The sequence below is a fragment of the Neophocaena asiaeorientalis genome, unplaced genomic scaffold (genome assembly GCF_003031525.2).
Source record: "Neophocaena asiaeorientalis asiaeorientalis breed wild unplaced genomic scaffold, Neophocaena_asiaeorientalis_V1.1 scaffold603, whole genome shotgun sequence".
Lineage (NCBI taxonomy): Eukaryota > Metazoa > Chordata > Mammalia > Artiodactyla > Phocoenidae > Neophocaena > Neophocaena asiaeorientalis.
In genome coordinates, this window is record NW_020175662.1 from 2,376,824 (window position 1) to 2,399,535 (window position 22,712).

General features: G+C 40.5%; 1 protein-coding gene across 1 annotated transcript in view; it reads left to right on the top strand.

Moving 5' to 3' along the window:
• Positions 1 to 22,712, top strand: part of SLC35F4 (solute carrier family 35 member F4) — a 269,905-nt gene that overhangs the window by 241,460 nt on the left and 5,733 nt on the right. The window contains exons 2-6 of the mRNA XM_024731487.1: positions 1,360 to 1,545; positions 5,923 to 6,220; positions 10,917 to 11,136; positions 20,237 to 20,362; positions 22,253 to 22,445. Of these exons, the coding sequence (XP_024587255.1) occupies positions 1,360 to 1,545; positions 5,923 to 6,220; positions 10,917 to 11,136; positions 20,237 to 20,362; positions 22,253 to 22,445 (1,023 nt within the window). The remainder of the gene's footprint in view (positions 1 to 1,359; positions 1,546 to 5,922; positions 6,221 to 10,916; positions 11,137 to 20,236; positions 20,363 to 22,252; positions 22,446 to 22,712) is intronic.

Genomic DNA, 22,712 nt, shown 5'->3' on the forward strand with positions numbered 1-22,712 from the left:
AGATCAATGAAACTAAGAGCTATTTCTTTGAAAAGATAAACAAAATTGATAAACCTTTAGCCAGACTCATCAAGAAAAAGAGAGGGTCCAAATCAATAAACTCAGAAATGAAAAAGGAGAAGTTACAATGGACACGGCAGAAATACAAAGGATCATAGCTGCTATGAGCAACTATATGCAAATAAAATGGAAAACCTAGAAGAAATTCGTAATTACGTACAATCTCCCAAGTCTAACCCAAGAAGAAATAGAAAATATAAACAGACTAATTACCAGTAATGAAATTGAATCAGTAATAAAAAAAAAAATCTCCCAGTAAACAAAAGTCCAGGACCAGGTGGCTTCACAGGCGAATTCTACCAAACATTTAGAGAATAATTAACACCTATCTTTCTTAAATTATTCAAAAAAATTTGCAGAGGCAGGAACACTTCCAAACTCATTCTGTGATGTCAGCATCACCCTGATACCAAAGCCAGACAAAGATATAACAAGAAAAGAAAATTGCAGGCCAATATCACAGATGCAAAAACATAGATGCAAAAGTCCTCAACAAAATATTAGCAAACCAAATCCAACAACACATCAAAAGGATAATACACCATGATCAAGTGGGATTTATCCCAGGGATGCAAGGGTTTTTCAATATCTGCAAATCAATCAATGTGATACACCATATTAACAAATTGAAGGATAAAAACCATATGATCATCTCAATAGATGCAGAAGAAGCTTCCGACAAAATTCAATACCTATTTATGATAAAAACTCTCCAGAAAGTAGGCATAGAGGGAACTTACCTCAACATAATAAAAGGCATATATGACAAACCCACAGCTAACATTCTCAACAGTGAAAAAGCTGAAAGCATTCCACTCTCACTACTTTTATTCAACATATTGGAAGTCCTAGCCAGAGCAGAGAGACAAAACCAAGTTGGATTTTAGTGATCAATCTAATGGAAAAGTGTATAGTGGATTTAATAGGAGACCCTGTTGGCAGTCTTACCAGTTAGGAATTCAACAGTCAGCCTTACGAAGAAAAGGGAGGAAGCAGCGTATCATCACTTTGCTTTCCTTGAGGTAAACTACTTGACTGTGATAACAGTTCTAATTCAGAACAGATATGTCAACCCAAACACCATTTTCTAATGTTCATTTCCAGTTAATGGATTTATCTAAAAAGACCCTTTGTCTTAGGGACACAGACCTTGCCAACATAGCATTCTCTTTTTAGGACCCCCTTTTTTAAAATTAGAAATGAACTCAATGAATGTTCCATATATTTTACTGCCAAGGCATTTAAAAATCTGTTTTCCTTCAGGAAATTCTCAAACTGGTATGAACTCTTTCTTCCCAGGTACCTCCAGATCATCAGTTACTCGATGTAAACCGGGAGCCAACTGCCCCAGTTCACACAGTAGCGTCAGCAGACAACTGTCCCCTCTGTCTGTCACCGAAGATTCTTCTGCTCCTATTCTTGAACTTCAGAGTCGAGGATCCTCTGGAGTTTGCGGACACAGAGCCGAGAGGCAGAACAGATCAGGTATGCGGGTAACCTCCTCTTAAATAACAGTACGTTTGGTAAGCTTCTAGCCAGCAATGAAAGATCTCACCATTGGCACAGAATGTAGAGATGTTACACGGACTCTCAGGAGTGCATGTGGGGAAAGTTTATCAAGTGGGAGGAGAAGGAAGAAAGGAAATGTGCAGATATAATCCATTAATGATGTACGGTGTACAGTGTAGCAGAGAAATAATACCAAAACCTATAATTGGAGGGTTTAACATATGGTGAAACAGTGACTTCTAATGAAGTTTATAAGGAAACTAGTTTTCTCATCTTCAAGATGTGAAAAGCCAGCATCTTTTACCTCAATCCTGGGATTTAGTACTAGCACACTGTAACCATTCTGAGAAGAATAAAAGTACCAGAAAAATCACAGACTCTGCTCTTGTCTTTATCAGGACTGCCAGTCCTTGGAGCTCTTCTAGTTTTCCCAATTTTACACCTCCTTCACTTCAGTTGTCTCCCGGATCAGCATTTACTATTAAATCAAGACCTTTGGCATTTCCTCACGTGTGCCTGACCACTTACCAACTCCTGGGTTACTGGAATTGCTAGATAAATTACCTTAATATATCCATGGGTTTCCCAGCAAACTTATCATTTTAAAATGCAGCTGGGTCCATTAGGCTGCTGCCCAATACTGTTACATTTTGGTGGTGGACATCATACTGCCTTCCCCAGAGATGCTCTCAAGCTCTGAGTCCATACTCACTTGCTCTCATCATATGACCACACTTCTACTTTCCTGAAAAGACTAAAACAATTGTGTGCTAAGAGATGCTTTCCTCTCTGCCTCAAAACGTCTCTGTTCTCGTTTGCTAATTTGCTAATTACCATCATTGTGGGGACCACCTTTGATTTTTGTGTTTGCTACCATTCTGATGTTGACTCCTTCTGCATCCATGATCACCTTCTCTCCATCTCTTCCACCTACATTTTCAATCTCTCCTTCTCCATTTATTCCTTCAGCTTGGCCAGCAACATATTAAAATCTCTTGCATCCTTAAAATCAATAGTGACAACGCAAAAACAACAAAATACTCTATTCAAAATAAGTGGGTAGTGGGAAAAAAACCCTCAAACTTTGAGAACACTAGCTTTAAAAAATAAACAGAAGAGAGGGCTTCCCTGGTAGCGCAGTGGTTGGGAGTCCGCCTGCCAGTGCAGGGGATACGGGTTCGTGCTTCGGTCCTGGAAGATCCCACATGCCGCGGAGCAGCTGAACCCTTGAGCCATGGCCGCTGAGCCTGTGCGTCCGGAGCCTGTGCTCCGCAAAGAAATGGTAATTCAGGGGACTCAAGTAAACAAAGGTATAGAAGAAGTATGAAAGCCTCTTGTAGGGTCCTACTTATCTGATAAGAGGTTTTATACGAGAAAAGATTTTTTCAAAAAACGACAATATTTTAAAATGGAATCTCAGCAACTATGGACCCCAAGGCTAAAACTCTTTTTTTAAAAGTGAAGAAAATCACATCTTAAATCTTCAGAAAGTTTTAATTGGCTTTAATAAGTTACGGTAATATTCTTATCATCCCAGTTATCTTCAGAACAGTATGTTCCAGTTAACTAAATATGGTTAATAAATTTGCCCTACCTATCATATAGAGATTACAAATCTTAATAACTGTACCATTAAAGACCACGTGGGGCATGATTTACTCTTTCTGTAATGATTCAGAAGACATTTGGGGATATTCCTAGACACCAAAAAGAAAAGAAAAATAATCTGAAGAGCAGCTCACCATTCTTTCATGAACGTTATGGTACTTAACCTCAAAATGAAGCCCATGAGATACATATTATCGCTGTTTGACAGAGAACCTAAGATGGAATTAAACATATACTCAGGGCCAACCAATGGCAGGACTAGGACTTTCACTCATGTTTCCAAATTCCAGTGGCCTCTACCATCAATTTGTATGACTACAATCAAGGTTCATAGAAGCGGATGGAATTCCTGGTAAATCAATTTTAATGATATATCCAAAACAATAGATCTAAGCAGGACTCTAGAAAATCATGCTTAAAATGGTCAGAAAAACAAAAGAACTCTGGAGAGCCAATCTTTGTATGGTATCTGTAGATAGTAAAAGAATTGTCAACAATTCAATTTAGTTAGCAGAAGAAAGAATGAGTCAATACTAGGTGGGGATTTAGGTGACTGTTGGTGTCATCAAAAATATTCTCCATGCTCTGACGGTGGTACAGATGCAATCTTCAAAGAAGGTGACCGTGAAGGCAGATATCAACTCAAAGGGATACTTAAAATCTTTGTAGAATCGTTCCTCCTTTATAAGCTATTCCCTGAGAATAATGTGATCTGAAGTGTACTAGAGTACACCTTTCTCTTAATATCACTTCTATCAAACCTCATGCAAGACTGCCATTCCTGCCAGGAAACAGAAGTTTTTCTCCAAACCATTTCTGAAACTTCCAGTGCTTAAACGGGGAGCTCAAGCCTGAAACCTAGACAGAATCAATATTCAGAATAAAAAGTTTAGACGTTGGAGTCATACTGTCTTAGGTTCAACCTTGAACAACCTTTAATACAACTCTCAGTTTTTTCATCTGTAAAATGGGAATAATACCTACTTAATTGGGTAGGCTCGTGTTCCCTTCCCAGCCTTCCAACACCAGAGTCTCTTATTCCACCCTCTTATACATTTTTGTTTTTTCCCTTTACTCTCTGTGTAAGCCACATGGTCATAGAGGGAATTTGCAGAACTGTTATGAAGTATAGTCTGTACACAGCCGAGGGAGCTGGCTAACATACTTACTGACTCATCTCAATGTCACTGCATCATGGGAGCTTCTCCTAATCATTATGCCCGCCTCCTCTTAACAAGTGCTTCTCCTCTGCTTCCATGTGGCCTTGTATCTGCCATACGTGGTCCTTATCATACTGTATTAGATGTGTTCTCTGGCCTTTGTCTAGATTATGAGCTCAAGTCTTTCTTGTTTGAACCCCTGGAACCCGACTATCTAACTCCTGGTAGTCTCCATAGGACTTTGTTGAATAAATAAATAAAAGAACACCAGTTTTCATCTTCTGGAGCCCTAGGCTCTGAGAACTCTGTTTATGAGACTTGGAAGTCATGTAGGAATTGCTGTGTTCATCCTTACTTGGTTTATATTCTGCAGTGAAGAATTCACTTTCAAATCTTGCTACCCACTTTCCCCAAACAATTATATCAGGAAGCCTTAGCTGGATGAAAGCTTTACCCCAGTGGGGCAGTCCCACCTGGGTCATTAAGCAGTGAGCACACATTCAGCAGGAGAGCCAGCAGGTTCTGGAGAGGAAAAGTGAGAAACCATCCACTCTCACTTGCTATCTGTGGGCTGCACCACTTTCTTAACCCCAGGATAAGCCTTACGCTTAAAGGAGGTCCCTGGAGACACAACAGAATCTTGCAGACAATTCTGCCTCCTTTCCCCCAGGATTCTACTATCTGGGGACTCAGGGTGACCACTGCTTCCATTAAATTTCCTGACAGGTACGTAAATTCATAAATTCGAAAACAAGTTGAACTCGTTTTCTCTATCAGGGGAGAAGACCTTTATGATTGTCACTTTCAGAGAGCTTTGACTATTTTAGTGTGAAAAAATGCTACTAAATTTTCTTAGTAAATGTAAAAATACAAAGCAGAACTCACTGTGCTCCCAGAAACATGTTAAGTCGTAATTTGCTCCGAGATGGAAGGTAATTTTGTGCAGTCCAGACTTGCTCTGTTTTGGGGACACATCCTTTTCAACTTAATAGTCATCTTTGCTGCAGTAAAAAAAAAAAAAAAAAAAAAAAGCCTCTCAGTGGAATATAACAACACACACTTATTTCTTGTTCACATTTCATGTCAGCAGACACAAGGTTCTGCTCACTCTCCCACATAGACCCAAAGAGCAGCTTCTTTTTGGGATTCTCCATTCTAGTGGCAGAAAGGAAGAGCTAGAGAGGTAGTGGGACCCTGTGATGCCTCTTGAAGCTTCTGCTGAGAGGTGGCATACCACACATCTGTTTACGTTTGATTAGACAAAGCAGGTTACGTGGCCAAGGCCAAAGCCTTTGCAGCTGAAATGTGTAATGCTCTCACAAGGAAGTGGGGAGGGTACACCCAGGAACAGAGAGCATCCACCAAGTCCATGAGCATCGTCATAGCCTGGATAGGGGTCCAGATACACACTGTACCTTACAGAGCAGAGACTCCAGATTCCAGACAGAAAATGAGCTAGAGTTATCTGTCTCTTCAAATGACAGCAGGAGAAAAAAAAAGAACACTGGTGATTCTACTGTCTGCCTTTTTGATTGCTGTTTTATAACTTGATTTCCACACATTTGTATTCCTTTCCTGTTTGCAGGGGATGATGGAACACAGACTCATCCTGAGGATAGCAGCCAGGGAAACAGAATCAAGGCTCGCTGCCTATCCTGTACGTCTATGGTTCTGAAGGCCATCTGGGGACTTTTGATCATCCTGTCAGTGTCATCATCTTGGGTTGGAACCACACAGATTGTAAAAATTACTTATAAGAACTTCTACTGTCCATTTTTCATGACTTGGTTTTCAACAAACTGGAACATTATGTTTTTCCCAGTCTATTACTCTGGTCATCTGGCCACTGCTCAAGAAAAGCAATCTCCAATGAAAAAATTCAGGTAGGTTTCATGTTAAATGGCCAGTAGGAGATGGTTTGAAATAATTTCATGCAAATATGCATAATTTCATCTCTTTGGAATATGAGTTGAGTTGAGGAGTGTGGAGAGGCAGGATCTAAGGTCGGTAGTGAGCATATTAACATGAGGAAACAGAATCAGTACCACCCCCAAAATTATTAAGTGTCTACAACATGCCAGGCCCTGTGCTGGTGCTTTTGTATATCTTAGCTTATTAACCATCATTGGTGGTAACAGCCACGTTTTAAGACGGTGTTAGTTATCCCCATTTTAACACAAGAGGTAATAGGTTTGGAGAGATTCAGGGACTCGTCCACGGTCACACACTTATAAATAATGGAACCCAGATTTTAATTCAGATCAATTTATCTCTAGCCACGTTTTAAAAGAACAACCCAAGATCTCGAGCCCAGAAAAAAAAAAAGCTGTATTAATAAGATTATTACAGAAACATTTGCTCCGTATTCTGGACACAGTGGTGTTATAGCAGATGAAATGACTTGGTCTCAGGTAAAGGGAAATTTGGCCTCGGGATGGTTTAAAAGATGCTGTTCTTTGCTGGCTAGGAGCACAGAGAGCCTCGTCTGTTGGTTTGCTAGCCATGAACTTGAGAGTGTCGTGGTTCTAGTGGTTGCTCGGAGCTAAACCTGACTTTTGCAGCCCCATCTTGGGGAGATCAGGAAGCTGGCAGACATGTCATCCAGCCCTGCACAGCACTCAAGGAAGGCACAAGCAGTGTTCGGGTCAAAGTCCTGTGCTAACAGACAGCTTCTTGAAAGGAAAAGCCAGAACTAAGGAATAACTTCCAGGACGGTCACTCTGATCGCCAAGAGAAAACAGCAGTCTTGACCTCAGCAGATGGCAGTGGGAGAGCAACAGTTTTCTTCACCCACTTCACCCACTCAGCAGAATGACAAGAAATTTGTATTGCAGGAGCCAAAATAACCTTTCTTTCTTGCCCTTTTACCTAATGAAAGGAAGGAGTGACTGTTACCATCGATGCATTATAAGACTGTCCTTGAAAACTTAAGACACTGTGAAGGCTTTAATCTTCAACTTCCAATTTATCACCAGCTTGGAAGTGCCCGGGAATACTGAAGTCACCCTGTGAGCTGATTTTCCACGTGTGTCCATGAACGTTCAGCTATCATTAAAGAAACAAAAGCCAATTCAAGAATGATAAATGTTTTCTGGTTTGGAGGAAAGAAAAAAGCCTTATACCTGCTTGGGATTGCTAAAAATACTTTCTATTTCTTCCCATCAAAGTAGACATGATGCTGGGGCATAAGATCTTTATTAATAACAATATTTAATACATGATTGCAAGGGATATGATTATCAGAATAAAATTCTCTCTGTTTGAAAATACCTCCATTTACCCATAGCATGTGTTCCTATGGTTTAGACACACGTGCTGATAAAAACAGCAAAAGTTGAGTCTGGGAAGTAATACCTCAGAACACCTCAAAGCAAGCCAAGTCAGTTTTATTGAAGAGAATACATTTACAAGGGGCTCCTGCTGACAGAATGTTTGGGGAATGAGTGTCATCTTCACCGCATCTCTCATGTTGAACTAACTCTGAATTTAGGGAGACCTGTAACTTGACAAGACACCTCCTCCTGTTAGTGCCTAGTGTGAAGTTGCGCGTTTCTGAAACTGAATCAAAGAGCTTTTATTCCTTTCACAATGTTTTCGAGCAGAAAACATTGTGAAAGGAATATTCTCCAGTGGCCCCCTCCATATGAGAGGTAAACATTGCCAGAAAATGCTGAGATCCTTGATCTTTTTTCCCTGTAGACTCATGAACACCATCTGCCAAGAAGGCACCCCCTGAAGCTCCCGTGGCAGAACAAGGGGAAAATATAGTATATAAGACTGAAAACAGGATTTGTCCCATAGCGCCAGACCCTATATCTATTTCCTCCTTTTCTCTTGAATGCTATGAAAGCATTTCCAGTCTTTTTCTTATCACTAACATCAAAAGAATTTTCAGTAAGGTATCAAATCTAGGTGGTAAGGATTGTTCATTTGGAAGTAGTTTTTGATATTTCCATCATTCCATTTATATACTATCAAGAGAATTCAATTGCCTCAGGTGAATTTGAAATTTAAGAAGAAAAAAATTATATACCATAGTTTTGATGGTATATCAAAAGGGTATCAAAGTGTAATTTCTTAAGGAAAAAAAACTCTAGAAAGCATGAAACTAGAGCCAAAGATAAATTTGTCATGTGTCAGGAAGCTATGAAATGTACTTAAGATGCCATCTGACATACAGAAACGGTTCCATAACTAGTAGCTGCTGGAACAATGATGAGCACAGTTACGTTATTAGTGTCCCCCGACTTCTAAGCTTCTTTCCAAGTTTTGCCTCCTGTCAATGCCTCTGGTCTAGAAATTCTGATCTCATCATCCCAAGGAGAGACCTACCATTGTTATTTCCTTCTCCATAGAAATCCATCTTTTTAAAAAAAAAAAAAATCACGTTTCCCAGCACTTACTGCTTAAATGGCAAAAGGTTTTACCCAGGTGAACTGGCGTTTGAATGGAGAGCATTTTTATTAATTCTTGTAACAGCAGTGACAAGTGGGGAGAAGGTTGGCAGTGAGACGAGAAGGGAAGAACAAAGGGTAACAAGGAGGAAACCAATACCTGGGGGTCAGGATGAGCCAGGCCAAGAGCCTCTGCCGGGCAGCAGCCCTTTGCCTGGGGGACTCTCCCCATCCATGTGCCTCCACTGGCTTCCCCATGGGGCAGGGTGTTCCCTCTCCTGAATCCAAAGTCTTTGCTGGAGAGCACTCTACCCAGCATGACGGTGGGCTCTGGGAAGGAAGAACCATCACTGGCTAAGACCAGTGATAAGAAAAGAAATACTTTAATCAGAAATGGATTTGTTGTGGTTCTTAATAAACGTGTATTTTAAAGGACATTTAGCAGTTACAGATGTCAGGATAAACCCACGACTCTCCACTCCAGCTCTCCCTGGCAGACTTCCTCACAGAGCAAATCCCTTTGTAAGTACAGAACACAAAATGTGTGCCCAGTTGCTCTATGAAAACTGCTGCTTGCTCTGTGTGTAACTCTGATTTGAGTATCTCAAAGGTAGGGCTTTAGAAAGGCCATCCATTTTATAATACTGATGTAAATCAACTACACGTCAATAAAACAAAACAGAGAGGCCATCCATTTACCTGTGTGTGTGAGCACGTGTAATTTCTGTTTACTTTGCAAAAGGCTTTGCCTCTGGCTTATTTAGTCCCTTCATTGATGTTCTGTCTCCTTCAAGTTAAAATTTAGCTTTGGGAATCCCATTTCCATTTTACAAAAGTCTTTCCATTTTGGTTGTCTGCCACATGAAAGTAAAATCACCACATGACTGTCTATGTGTTCAAAATGCATTTTTAACCTTCCCAGAATCACTGGCCTATGATTCCCTGTGTTCTCAGCTGCTTGGAAGCAACGTTTACTATGGGACTTGATTTTGAAAGCCGTATCCCTGTGTTTGGAGCCTCACCACTTTGTCACGCCCTCCCGCCATGTGGTCCTCCTATGGGGTACATTGCTTCATACATGGGAGGCAAACACTGGCTGGAGATTACTTTGCTTTGCAATACTTTGAGGCATAATTATTTCTCTTCAGAAAGAGCTAGAAGAGAAACCAGAAACTAGTATTACCTAGAGCCATTTAAATAGATTTATAAACATTATAAATGTGCAAATATGAATAACTTGTTGCTTTAAACAGAATATTTATACTACTCTTGAAAATACAATGCCTGGCACAAGACAGCTGCCCAATGAAAGCTTGAATGTTCACGTACAACTGAGTGAAAACAATAAAGCTGAATTTTCAGAGCCTGTTTTCAGTCCATAATCAAAAAGGCACTGCTATTCTATCACTTTTGATGTTGCCTATATGTATCGCTAGCTTCAACATTTTGATTAAAACAATCCTTTGGGCTAAATAATCAATTTAGTCAGAAACCAAGCAAATCAAAGATTTAACTGAAATGACTATTTTTACACAATGAATTCAGACAATTCCTCCAGAATGGCCAGGTGTTTGTACATAAACACAACCTGAATTTTATTTATCTATTTTACCATTTGGGGGTTATCAGAGATGCTTCCTTCATTTTTTTGTGCCTTAAGAATGCTAGAGGAAAAAGAAATTTGTCCATGGGGCAGATATGTCAGAAAAAGGCATAATGTTTTAGGAATAATAAAATCCCAAGCTGTGCATGCCTACACATGATATGTGAGGCTGCATGTGGTCTGTAGCCTATTCAAACAGTAGCAACCATTTTGACCCTGTTGTATTCGTCCACTGGGAAAGAATCATCTGTCTCTTCGAATAGCTAGTAATTCCAGCAACCATTCATTTCTGGATTTCTCCGGGCTTCTCAGAATGTTTGGCAACAGCAGAAAGGCCACCCCCAGGAATCTCCAGAGAATGGGTAGGAAAGGCTTAGCTCTGTGCCTGGGGAGATGTGGACTCCTCCACGGACTCCTTTGCACTCACAGCCCGTAGGTGGCAGAACTGGGTTCAGTAGGTTCCACAGATGAACGATGGGTCTTCAGGGTTTGTGCTCTTGGCTAAAAATGGCTGTCAAGAGTTAGTCTACACAAGATGTGTTAAAATTAATACCTGACTATTAACCTCTATTTCTTCTCTAGGGAATGCAGTCGAATTTTTGGTGAAGATGGTCTGACATTGAAGCTCTTTCTTAAAAGAACTGCTCCCTTTTCTATTCTATGGACTTTGACTAATTACCTGTATTTACTGGCTTTAAAGAAGCTGACAGCCACAGATGTCTCTGCTCTGTTCTGTTGTAACAAAGCCTTTGTCTTCTTGCTGTCGTGGATCGTGCTGAAAGACAGGTTCATGGGAGTGAGGGTAATGGCACACTTGATTCAACGCGTAAGGCCGCATTTAATCATAGATCCTTGGTATCAGGAGAGCTGCTTTGTTTTGTGGAGTTTCTGCAAAACTTTTCCCATTGGTTCTGAGTACAGATTGAAATTTGAAGTTGCGTTAGGACGCCCAGGCAGTTACAACATCATGAGAAGATAAAGAGATTGTTTCCATTGGAATCAGTCAGCTGATTTCAACAGGAGGCACTCAGGGAAAAGAAGTTCTTTTCTTAGAATTAATGGTGTGATCACCTCCTTCTGTCCTCGGGAAAGAAGGGTCTGAGAAAATTAGCCACAGTAAAGATTATGATTTGCTTTTTTTCCAATCAACATATGTTGGGACAACTCCCTCATGTCTTTTCCCCCCAGAGATGGATTTAATTAATATTGGTGGAAGTAGATAAGGTTACCGAACAGTAATTAAAGTCACCAGTAATGGCACAATGCTGTTAAAAGTGGCTATATATCTAGTGTGACTAACTAGATATGGAACTAAAAGCAATAACTCTTACTTTGGGGTACAAATCCTTAATTGAACTGCATTAAACTTCCACCAACCACTTCAGTTCTGAGTTTATCCCTTTCACAGGTAACATGGATTTAAAAATAAAAAGGTTTTCTGTATGCTTGATCTTTCTTCGATTGATGGAAAACCATGCAGATGTAAGGAGCCAGATCTCATTCATGTAATCTGGTATGCCACCATGACGAAAATATTCAGTAAACAGTTCTTTGAAAGGAGGTCCAAACGAATAGCCTTTTTCCAGAAGATAAACATCACTCAATTATTGTTCTCTGAAAGAGATGTCCAAGACTGGATTTGAAACACGTTTTGCTATCAAAATATTGCTCTTGTTGCAGTGATTCCAGGGTCCTTGTCCTGCTAAATGCTGAAACTCACGTTTATATTAGAGAGAGCTTGTGACAGGTATCATCCTGAAAACTTCATCTTAATAGCCAATTATCTAATTCTGGTTGTATCTTGGGAAATGCTGCTCAGAAATTCAGAACTGAAACTTGACATGAACAAGTGAAAAGCTACAGCAGAAGACAACACAAGAAACTGAATCGGTCCATGACACCATTAAACTATACTAGACGTGGTCCCATACACATTCATCATAGCTAATCTTAGATTTCACACCCAAAATGTTTTCACACATGAAGCACTGGTACTGTCTGTCCACCATCACATGCCCTGACAAGTACTTGAGAACAAGAACCTTCTTTACATTGCTCACTGATCCATTCAGCTTGGGCTACATAATTTGTGGGCCCCAGTGAAAAGCGAAAATGCAGGCCTCCTGTTGAAAAAAAATTGTGAATAGGGCTTCCCTGGTGGCGCAGTGGTTGAGGGTCCGCCTGCCAATGCAGGGGACACGGGTTCGTGCCCCGGTCCGGGAGGATCCCACATGCCGCGGAGCGGCTGGGCCCGTGAGCCATGGCCGCTGAGCCTGCGCGTCTGGAGGCTGTGCTCCGAAACGGGAGAGGCCACAACAGTGAGAGGCCCGCGTCCCGCAAAAAAAAAAAAAAAAATTGTGAATAGTTTCAACATGGCAACATCAGGGAGCCCACTGCATCTGCACAGGTCATATGCCCATGAAACTAGTTCTACCTCTATCTCTAACACCTAGAATGATACAAGGGACAAAGTAGAGACTCTACATATTTAAGGATATAGTGAATGAACTCATGCTTACAAGATCTTTCTCTTGTCTATCTACTACCACCTTCGATCACCCATGAGTATTTGGAGGGCCTTGTCAGAAGAGAGGGCAAGAAAGGAGATTTAGGGGCTTTTCTGCTCTTTCAGTGTCATGTGAGTACCAAAAGGAAATAGATATGTTCACTATTAGATTTACCAGTGAGCAAATCAATTGTATTAGAGTGAATGAATGCACTTAACCATGGAACTTACTTATGCAAGGGGTCATATCAAAAGAAGCTTGATGTTTACTTGAGGACTTTTAGGGGGAAAAGCTCAACTGTGTAACATTTAAACGGCGGATTTAGGAAATCTGCCTAGAAGCTACAAAGCATTTCTATCTTAAAATTTGCATCTGTGGTGGGTTTAATCGTGGCCCCCAATAAAGTGTCCACACTCTAATCCCCAGAACCTGTGAATGTGACCTTACTTGGAAAAATAGTCTTTGCAGACATAATTAACTTAAGGATTTTGCAAAGAGGAGATCATCCTGGTTGATCTGGGTTGCTCCTGAATCCAATAACAAGTATCCTTATAAGAGACACACACAGGAAAGACACACAGAAGAGGAGAAGGTAATGTGACCACAGGGATAGAGATTGGAGTGATGCAGCCACAAGCCCAGGAAAGCCAGGGCAGCCACCAGAACCTGGAAGAGGCAGGAATGTAATATTATTCTCTCCCAGAGTTGCTGTTGGGAGCATGGCCCTGCCCAATTTTGAACTTCTGGCCCCCAGAACTATGAGGGAATAGATTTCTGCCGTTTTTAGTAACCAAGTTTGTGGTAATTTGTTACAGCAGCCTCAGGAAACTAATACAGCATCTGTAAGTAATAAGACCTGATAGAAAAATTGTTAAGTAGCCAATAAGTAGTTGTTAACAAGTAAATGCGTAAATTAAGACATCATAATGACAAAATAGTAAGTATTAATGTCAGGCATGCTGGGAGAAGTCAGGTATTTTTAAATGACAGGAGGTGCTTCACTTCTCACTGTGAAACATTAGGAAGTGTTTAATGCCATGTTCTAGAAGAATGTCAAGGTGTAATTTTAATAATGCCCATAATCAGGCCATGGAATATAAGAAGCACTGAAACATATTCAGCATTTTGCCTTTTGACCATATCAGCAGTTCTTTTCCTTCTGAGACATATTGAGAACATGTATAATTAGGTCATTTGAGAAATTAGAGGAGGACAAATAGAATACTGACAACATAAATGCAGCTCTTATTGCCTACACCCATAAATAGGACAAAGCCTGTAGATGCCATCCCACTTGGACTACTCTTTTTTTTAATAGTTAAAGGGTTGCTTTCAGTCATCAAATCAAAATGTATATTTCTGACTCATTCTAAGTCTTCAGTAGTTCAGAAAAAGATAGTTTGGGGATTATGATTCTCATTTGCATGACCCCAAGAATTATCACCCTTAAGATAAAACATATGGCCTCCCCTACTTCTATTTTTTTTTTTTTGCAGTACGCGGGCCTCTTACCATTGCGGCCTCTCCCGTTGCCGAGCACAGGCTCCGAACGCGCAGGCCCTGCATCGGCAGGCGGACTCTCAACCACTGCGCCACCAGGGAAGCCCCCCTACTTCTATTTTTCACGTCAAAATGACAAGATGAACAGAATAAAGGATGCTTTAAATTATAATATCAGTAAATACGGGTTTATCTGGAGCACCAGTTGGCCAGAATCAGCAATGCTCACATAAAAACTAATTATATGTTTTGAATAACTTGTTAATATTTAGTTTCCTTGGAATTTTGATTGAATCACAGATGGAAAGGTAGTCTGCCATACATTTAGTTTTCTATTATGAAATTCTTTCAGCCAGTTTGCTGGTGAGTTTCGGTGTGTTAAAAAAACTCATAAGTAGTTGCTTACAGCTGATGTATGATAATCACGTGGAAATTAGTAAACTGCTTTAAAAGACCTTTCTTTTTAATTGCAAAAATGTTGCTAAGTGAGAATCCAGCTCTTACAGCATTGAAGATGGGTGTTTTTCCCATCTCCAAGATCCTGTTTCGTTTAGCTAGCATTCTTAAATTCATCAGAACCAGAATATCACTGAATATCAATGATATTGATATTGATCACAGAATATCAATAAAAAAAGGTTCTCCTCAAAAAAAAAAACAACAAATGAGCCACTGCTTCAGGTTTTCTTCTCTATCACTGGCATCCATTTCACTCCAATGAAAAGTAAATGTCAGACTAGAAAATTAACACCCTTTCTTTCAGATCTTGTCCCCCCCTTATTTTTATATTATTAATTGAAAATGTTCATTCATTTTCAAATTTCCTTGAACATGTGAAGAAAATTGGTGGGCGCTGAATGGTTCAGCAGACCCCAACTTTTATAGCAGATTGAGGAAATGAATTTGTGTCCCTTCAGCTTGGTAGCCACCTATTTTCTAGGTATAATTGGGTCCTTATGTGTTTAGTTTCCCAAACTTTTGGAGACTTTCCTCCATCCGCCAAGAACTGACTGGGGTATGACAGTTAAATGGAATCTTGCATTGCTTAAACTGCTCTTCTCTGAATTCAAATTGGGCTCCAGGGCACTCTAAATCAATCAGGACCCTGGAGCTGAGCTGCTACTGATTTGTGCCAATATTACATATTTAGATAAGATTCAAGACAATCCTGTTTCCATCTTGCCTCTGATTGGCATTTCTGCAGTTAACTCTTCATTCCTGGGAAGTGCAGACTGCTCTGTCTAGAACCTTCATGCTTCCCGCTGGAGGCAGTGGAGGATGGGTAGTGGGGCTCTTCCCCTTTCATCCTCCTCTTGGCAGGAGAATGATTCACGAATACAGGGAGGGGAAAGCAGGGTTGGGAAGGCTCTCCGATTTTATGCCCTCAAGGAACCCATAATGCAGGTCAACAAGGTGCAGTCAATAGGTCTCCTCTACCTTCCACACGTACTCTGGAGTCTTTCCTTCCGGGATTTCTTTCCTTCTCTTCCATCCTGGTCTTCCTTTGGGATCATTTTCAGATGGTTTTTTTTTTTTTCATATAAAAACAGATGTGTATGTGTGTGGCAGTGGGGTGGAGGATGGGAATCTTAGTTTGAGTCTCAGGCTTGACCTGCCCCGACCCAGGGACCCACCCACCTCCCCCTCACACACACACACACACACACACACACACACACACACACACACAGAGTATCCGGACAGCTGTGGACTGCCCACCTCTTTCATTTCTCACACGTCAACTCTTGTCCAATTTCACTGGCTCTGAGTAAAACAGATGGCTCTTCTTTATGGAAGCTTAAACGTAACACGTGGACAAGTTTAAGGATTCTGTGTAGCCATGGTTCCCTGAAAATGGACTCTATCCAAATACACTCAGAGGGAAGAAGGATGATCACCAGTGCAGGTCTCATTGGCCAAACTATGAATGTGTATCCCACCTTCAGCTGCTAACCTTGAGTCTTGAACTTGAGTGCAGTCTGGCCAGCAGTATAGCTTTGAGGCCCCCCATTTCAGAGCCTGATGTAGGCTTGGGATTCAAGGTCCATTGTAAGCCGGGGAAGCTCCTACCTGCTCCATCCAGCTCCAGAAACAGGGTTAACCACACGGCAAATTAAGGAAAGATGTTTGGGTTACAGTTAGAAAGAGAAGCAGTTAAAGGTTCATCTCAATACCCTGAATCCTAGAAGAGCTGATATTGTTATGCGAATGATAGTTCTGGAAATCATTCGTCAATGGGAAACACAGTGACTGTGATGAAGCTCATAAACCCTCCTGGAGATCCAGAGAAGGGCTGGACCCTTTTGGGTTTTGAGGCCCTGAGTCAAACGACGAAAACAATGAAGATAAAAGAAAACAAAAATCAGCCAAAAGCCAGCTATTTCTCTAGGCTTTATCTATACAAACTAATTCTTTGAGAGGGGAAAGAAACCTTGCTTTCAGGCAGGGCCACAGGTAGTATACATGTCAGTGAGATCACCAAATGTTTACTGTTAAAGCCCTCTTTGGGCTCTAAGAACAGGTCCCCCTCATGGTCCCCCTCTGATTGGCCCTGAGAGTTGATGCAGAGACTCTGGGAGGGAAGTGAGCCCACAGAGGAAGGTAGTTGGCTCAGGTGGTGATGTCGCTCAAGGAGCACGCAAAGATAATGGGCTAAATAAATCCTCTTCCTCAGGGTATTCACCCCAGGTGGGCACATCATGATGTGAGAGAACCCAGAGGTTTAGAAGGTTAAAAATGAGGCATCGGCAGCTTTATGATCACTATGGTTACTAACATTTTCACCCGGGTCAGATTCAAGTAACGGTTGTGGTGGGTTTCCATCTTATTAAGACACCTCTGGTTGGTTATGGGGCTGCAACTGGAGTAAGTTGTGAGGAGAGCCATGTTTTTCTGAAGCCAAGCAGGTGGCACCGTGAGATGGCACCATCGGCAGAGGAGTCCCTCACGTGGACGCCAATGTGCTCAGAAGCATTGTTGTGTTTGTCAGCATGTGGATGGCACACGTGAGCCCTTCTGACACGGTACTTAAAGCGCTGGCTTCCTGCAGGTACATTTCCAGCAACCTGAGCACAAGAAGAATCATTTTGTACTTTTTTTGTTGAGAAGACAGACTATTAATCCTTCCTTAACGATTGATTACTTCTGAAAACGCACATGACTCAGACCTGTGCTTGGGTTACGTATTCTCCAGAAATCTCAAGAATATTTACTCTGCAATTAACCAATAGTTCTAGGCAGAACCCCTCTAAGATCATCCAAACAACCACTCCAAATGAGCCTGCCACCCAACACTTCCCTGCATTTTCTAGATTAGCTGAGCTCCCTTCCCTTCGTTCCAACTGTGTAGATAAGAAACATACTGAAAAAAAATTTTAAACACGGCCATAGAGAACTTGTTCTATCAGATAGCTGTGAAATTTAAATAGAAATGCGGAAAACAATTTCTCTTTTCCCCCCAGGTAACCTATATAACCTATAAATTATTAACCTATAAATACCTGTTCATACCATAGAGAGGAATTTTTCTAACATTGGAAGTATTCAGATTTTCATGCTTTTGGAACTTAACTAACAGCACTGTCTGGCCCCCTGAAGTGAAAAATGCTTCTCTCCGTGACGACAATTCAAAGAGACACTGGTATAATCGATATGACAATTTAAGTGGTCTGAGCTAATATTTTCACAAGCACTTAAATATAAAATGTAATGGAGACCTTTAAGAGGCTCATCTGACTCTAATTCTGAATTGCTATAAAATTATGTAATCTATGTCCACGTCCAATTCCTATCTTGAGAAAACTTATAATAGAAATAAATACAGTGTATATGTATTTTTACTAATGGCTGACTCAGAAAAGAAAGTGTTCCCAGCCGGGTCATATCCTGGGGATAATGGTATTAAATGTTCAACACTTTCCAGACAGTGTTTTTGGTTTTTTCCCTTTTTTTTTTTTTTTTTTTTTTTTGGACTGTTTGTTTTCAGAATTCCCTAAGCCAAGAATTATATAGTATACACAATTGCTTAAACCCAGATATTGTATATTATAGAATAATTTTAATAATTTTAAATATTAAATAGCATATCATGTTAAAGTTTCATTAGGATTAACACTGTGTTCTATTACCCCATCTGATGTTTGCTAAAAAGAAAACAAGTATTAATTCAAATTTATTATCCTACAAGTTCAGTATTTTGGGGGAAATCTGTGTACATGAATGCTTTAACCTATGAACATTAATTAACACAAAAACAAGTCAGAAAATGCCAGTGTTTAATGTAACTTTTCATTTCTCTGACATCAGATTGCCCAAAGAAATGTTGCAAATCCCTGGCTGAACTATAAATCCCCAAATCAAAGAAAATGATAAGTCTCACAGAATTCCCAGATCTAGGTAACCACTTCACCATGTTTATTTATGAGTCTATGACTTCCTGTTTGGAAAATTTCCTTGACACCTCACATTGTGTGCATTTGTATTAAATTCTATTCCCTATAGTTTGAGGCATAGTCTAACTGGAACACATGGCTAGAAGGTTTAGAGACTGTGATACTCAGTCAGCAAGAGCAATGACCCCCACACACACCAAGCAGCCTCCTGGATAATGCTTTATGAAGACAGTTTTTCACTGCTGACAAGTCGGCTTCTGTTCTCAAGTACTCCTGCTGCTTTTCATAAAAGACGCTTTAGTATGGAGCTGGCTCTGAAACCAGCTGTGCCCTTGCTTTGGGTGGTCATTAACAAAAGAAATGCTTTAACAGCATCTAAATTATATGTGCCATCGTTATCATACTTTGCACTGGCCTTCAGCAAGTCTACAGTTGCATGTTGAAGATCTACATTTTATTGTAATGAATGATTCACTAATAATATTTCAAAGGGTCAAAAAATATCCCACATGTGAGAAATCTATCTACAGAGGAACTGATTTACTTGTGAATACTCAGAACTGAAGCTTAACAAAATTGATCACCAGGTATATTTAAATTTCCCACAAAGTTGCATCATGATTTTAAAGTCAGTGAGACTATTTCACAAGGAAATGACATAGTGTTTCCTATTCCAGGGTTGTCATTTTACTGTTTATTGTAGCTCTAAAATGTTTTCCAGTAGAACCAGTTCAAGGTAAATTAAAGAAACAGATGCCAACGAGCATTTCACAAAGGAAGTGGACTCCTGTTTGGAATATACCAAGGATCATATTAATTTACAGTCAACCATTATGATTTCAATCAAATTCTTAATATTTCACTTTATACAGCTAATGCTCTAGAATAATTGAATGAAATTATCTTCCTGTGGCTTAATTTGCATGTAAACAAAAGGAAGAACTAGCCTTCGTTTGATATTCCAAGTGACAGTGCAAACTCAGCTCGCTCCTTATAAATCACTCTGAAAGATTATTCTCTTTCCTTTTTTCACTTTGGCCTAAAAGTGTCCTCCTAGCTGCATCAATATTATATCTCCATAATCAAGTTCTGGTTATGTGGAGATGTTCAGAAACATGCATTGACCCAAGGAGCTGATTAAAATGTACGCTGAATTGTCTGAGGAAAAAGAACACAGTACAGATGAAAATGCTAAGAAGTGACTTCCTATTAAATTTATTTCACCACTATGGGTATTAATCTCTAGGAAGTTGATCTAAAAATTAAACTACAATTAACTAGCCCTTAATTAGAATGTGAGCAGCTTCTATATTTTCTTCCTGGATGTCTCATGAGCATACGGATTTCTTGCTAATACTGACCTTTCCTACACTTAAACAGTGATGTACAAGAGGTAATTGGGTTTGAGGAAGCATGTAGCAACTCCCACGAAGCCTTCAATTGCTTCTCTGGGGTATGGAGGCATCAATTAAAAATTTTTTTCTCTTTGCATTCTACTTGATAGATAGTTGCCGCAATAATGGCAATCACTGGCATCGTCATGATGGCGTATGCAGATAATTTCCACGCTGATTCCATCGTAGGAGTAGCATTTGCAGTGGGCTCGGCCTCGACATCTGCGCTGTATAAGGTATTTTGTGCACTTCCTTATGTACTCAGCTGTCATTTGTAGCTTAGACTTTTAAGTAATAAAAGAAGGAAGGACAAAGAAAATCTTGACTAGCAAAAAAAAAAAGATGGTTTAAAAAATAACAAGCACCAATTATTGAGTACTTGCTACAGGCTGGGTGCTTGCTAGAAATTTTCACCTGTGTTAATGCACCTTTATGAGGCATAGGTACTTATCCCCACTTTCCAGATGAGGAAACTGAGACTTTGAAAGATTAAGTAACTTGTCCAAGATCATCCAGCCAGGAAGTGATAGAGCCAAGATTTAAACTCGGACTGGTCAACTCCAAAGCCTGTGGTCCGTGCCCCGACCCCTCCCAAATCATCCATCAGTTATAGCAGGAGCCGAGGAAGACTTCTCCCCTATGTTTCTTTAATTAACTACTGAGGTCATTATTTCAACTACAGCGAGGTATTAAAAATACCTTGAGAGTTTACTGTTTGTTGCATATTAACCCCGTGCCATGTTATTAGCTAAATGAAGAGCCTCTTTTCCTCTCTGATGGATACTCTGGGTTTGTACTCACAGTTCTTTCTCCCCTGGGGTGGCCTGTCATCAGTGAAAGCTCTATTCGGAGTCACTGTCCCTGACTTCAGAAGTGAGGATTAAGAGAGCAGATCTAAAAGGTTATTCACAGAAGCTCCACTTTTCAGAGCCAACTTTATGGATGTAGCTAAAGAACTGTTCCACTTTCACCTCTCTTGGGGTTTCAATGAGAAAATCCTCTCTGAAAGGCAGAAAATGCCCTTTGCATCCCCCCTGGATGCCTGTTCCGATTATTCATCAACTCTGCCGCTCAGAGGACATTGTGTCTATTTCCATATCGACATTTCCTGGCCCACTGATTCTGTGACAAGCTTGACAGGTGTTCACTCAATCACCATTGGTGTCTAACTTGCCCCCAACTGAGACTCCACGGAGATGTGTGATGTGACCAAATACCACGAGCACGTGCTCAAGTTCTCTTAAGTCTCTCAAGAGAAAAAAATGATACGTTTAGTTGAAATTAAAAGCAATACCCGGACTTGCTATATGCCTGGGATGGCTCTTTTATAGAGAGAATTCTCCTGACCATGTTACAGATGTATTCATTCTGGGAGTGGTAATATTTTGCTGACATGCACAAAATCGTATGTGCACCATAGAAAAGAGATATTCTATGCTACATTGTTTAAGGATTAATAAAGGAAGCAGAGGGCTTAAAAAGCCAAGAAATATGGGCTAGAGAGCTAGCTCCTCCCCAGCCTGATGTGTGATTTAGGTTAGCTATATATGTCTCCTTGCCATCTTTTTCTACACACAGATTTATAATCCAGAAAACAAAGACCATCTTTTTTTAAATCTGGAGAATACGGTACTTGTGAAAATATTTTAGGCTCAGAGAGAAAAGTGCTTATAAATCCATGGCATTGTTACTATTTCTCTCAGTAATATAATGATAGGCTCTCTCTGTCCAATTTAGTTTTCAGTACCTGTCAAAATAAGGGTAAAATGAATCCCATGCTTGAAGAGAAGAACTGATGGCACCTCAATCCTAGATGTTTCTGGGCTTGTCTGCACTCTTATTTATCATCCACCCTATAGCCATAACTGATGGTGGTGTTTTTCCCAGTGTGCAGTATTCCTGTGGCACGGAAAGTGGAATTCATTTTATGGCATTTGCTGTTTCATATGAAGGCTAGAGCGCATTTGAATTCCTTATCTCAGCAGCACATTTAGTGCCATGGAGACGGTGGGATAAGAAGACATAGAGCATAAACCCTGGGCCAGTTAGTTCATGATGTAGAAATTGCCTTTCTGATACAACAATGTCCCTGACTGTGTGGCTAATGAGTTCCTTTCTCGTTCTAGGTTTTGTTTAAGATGTTTCTCGGAAGTGCCAACTTTGGTGAAGCAGCACACTTTGTCTCCACATTGGGTTTCTTCAACTTAATCTTCATCTCCTTCACCCCGGTCATCCTGTATCTCACCAAGGTGGAGCACTGGTCCTCGTTTGCAGCTCTGCCGTGGGGCTGTCTCTGCGGGATGGCAGGGCTCTGGCTGGGTAAGTGGCCCTGGGTTTTGCCTTCCATTTCCTATGTCACTTGACCTCTCCTTGGAGAGTTAAATTGTCATCGTAAGATTATTCCTTTGGGTACCCCTGTCCTCTATTTCCCAAACTTACCTAATGTTGGTTAACGGTTGCAAAGTTCTTTGCAGATTATTGCTTGATTAGATCAGAGCTATCCAGCTAGTATGCCTCCCACGGGTTAAGTGCTGAGCTGATCACCACGGATCCTCAAGTAGCCTCGTCCATTCTTCATGATGTACT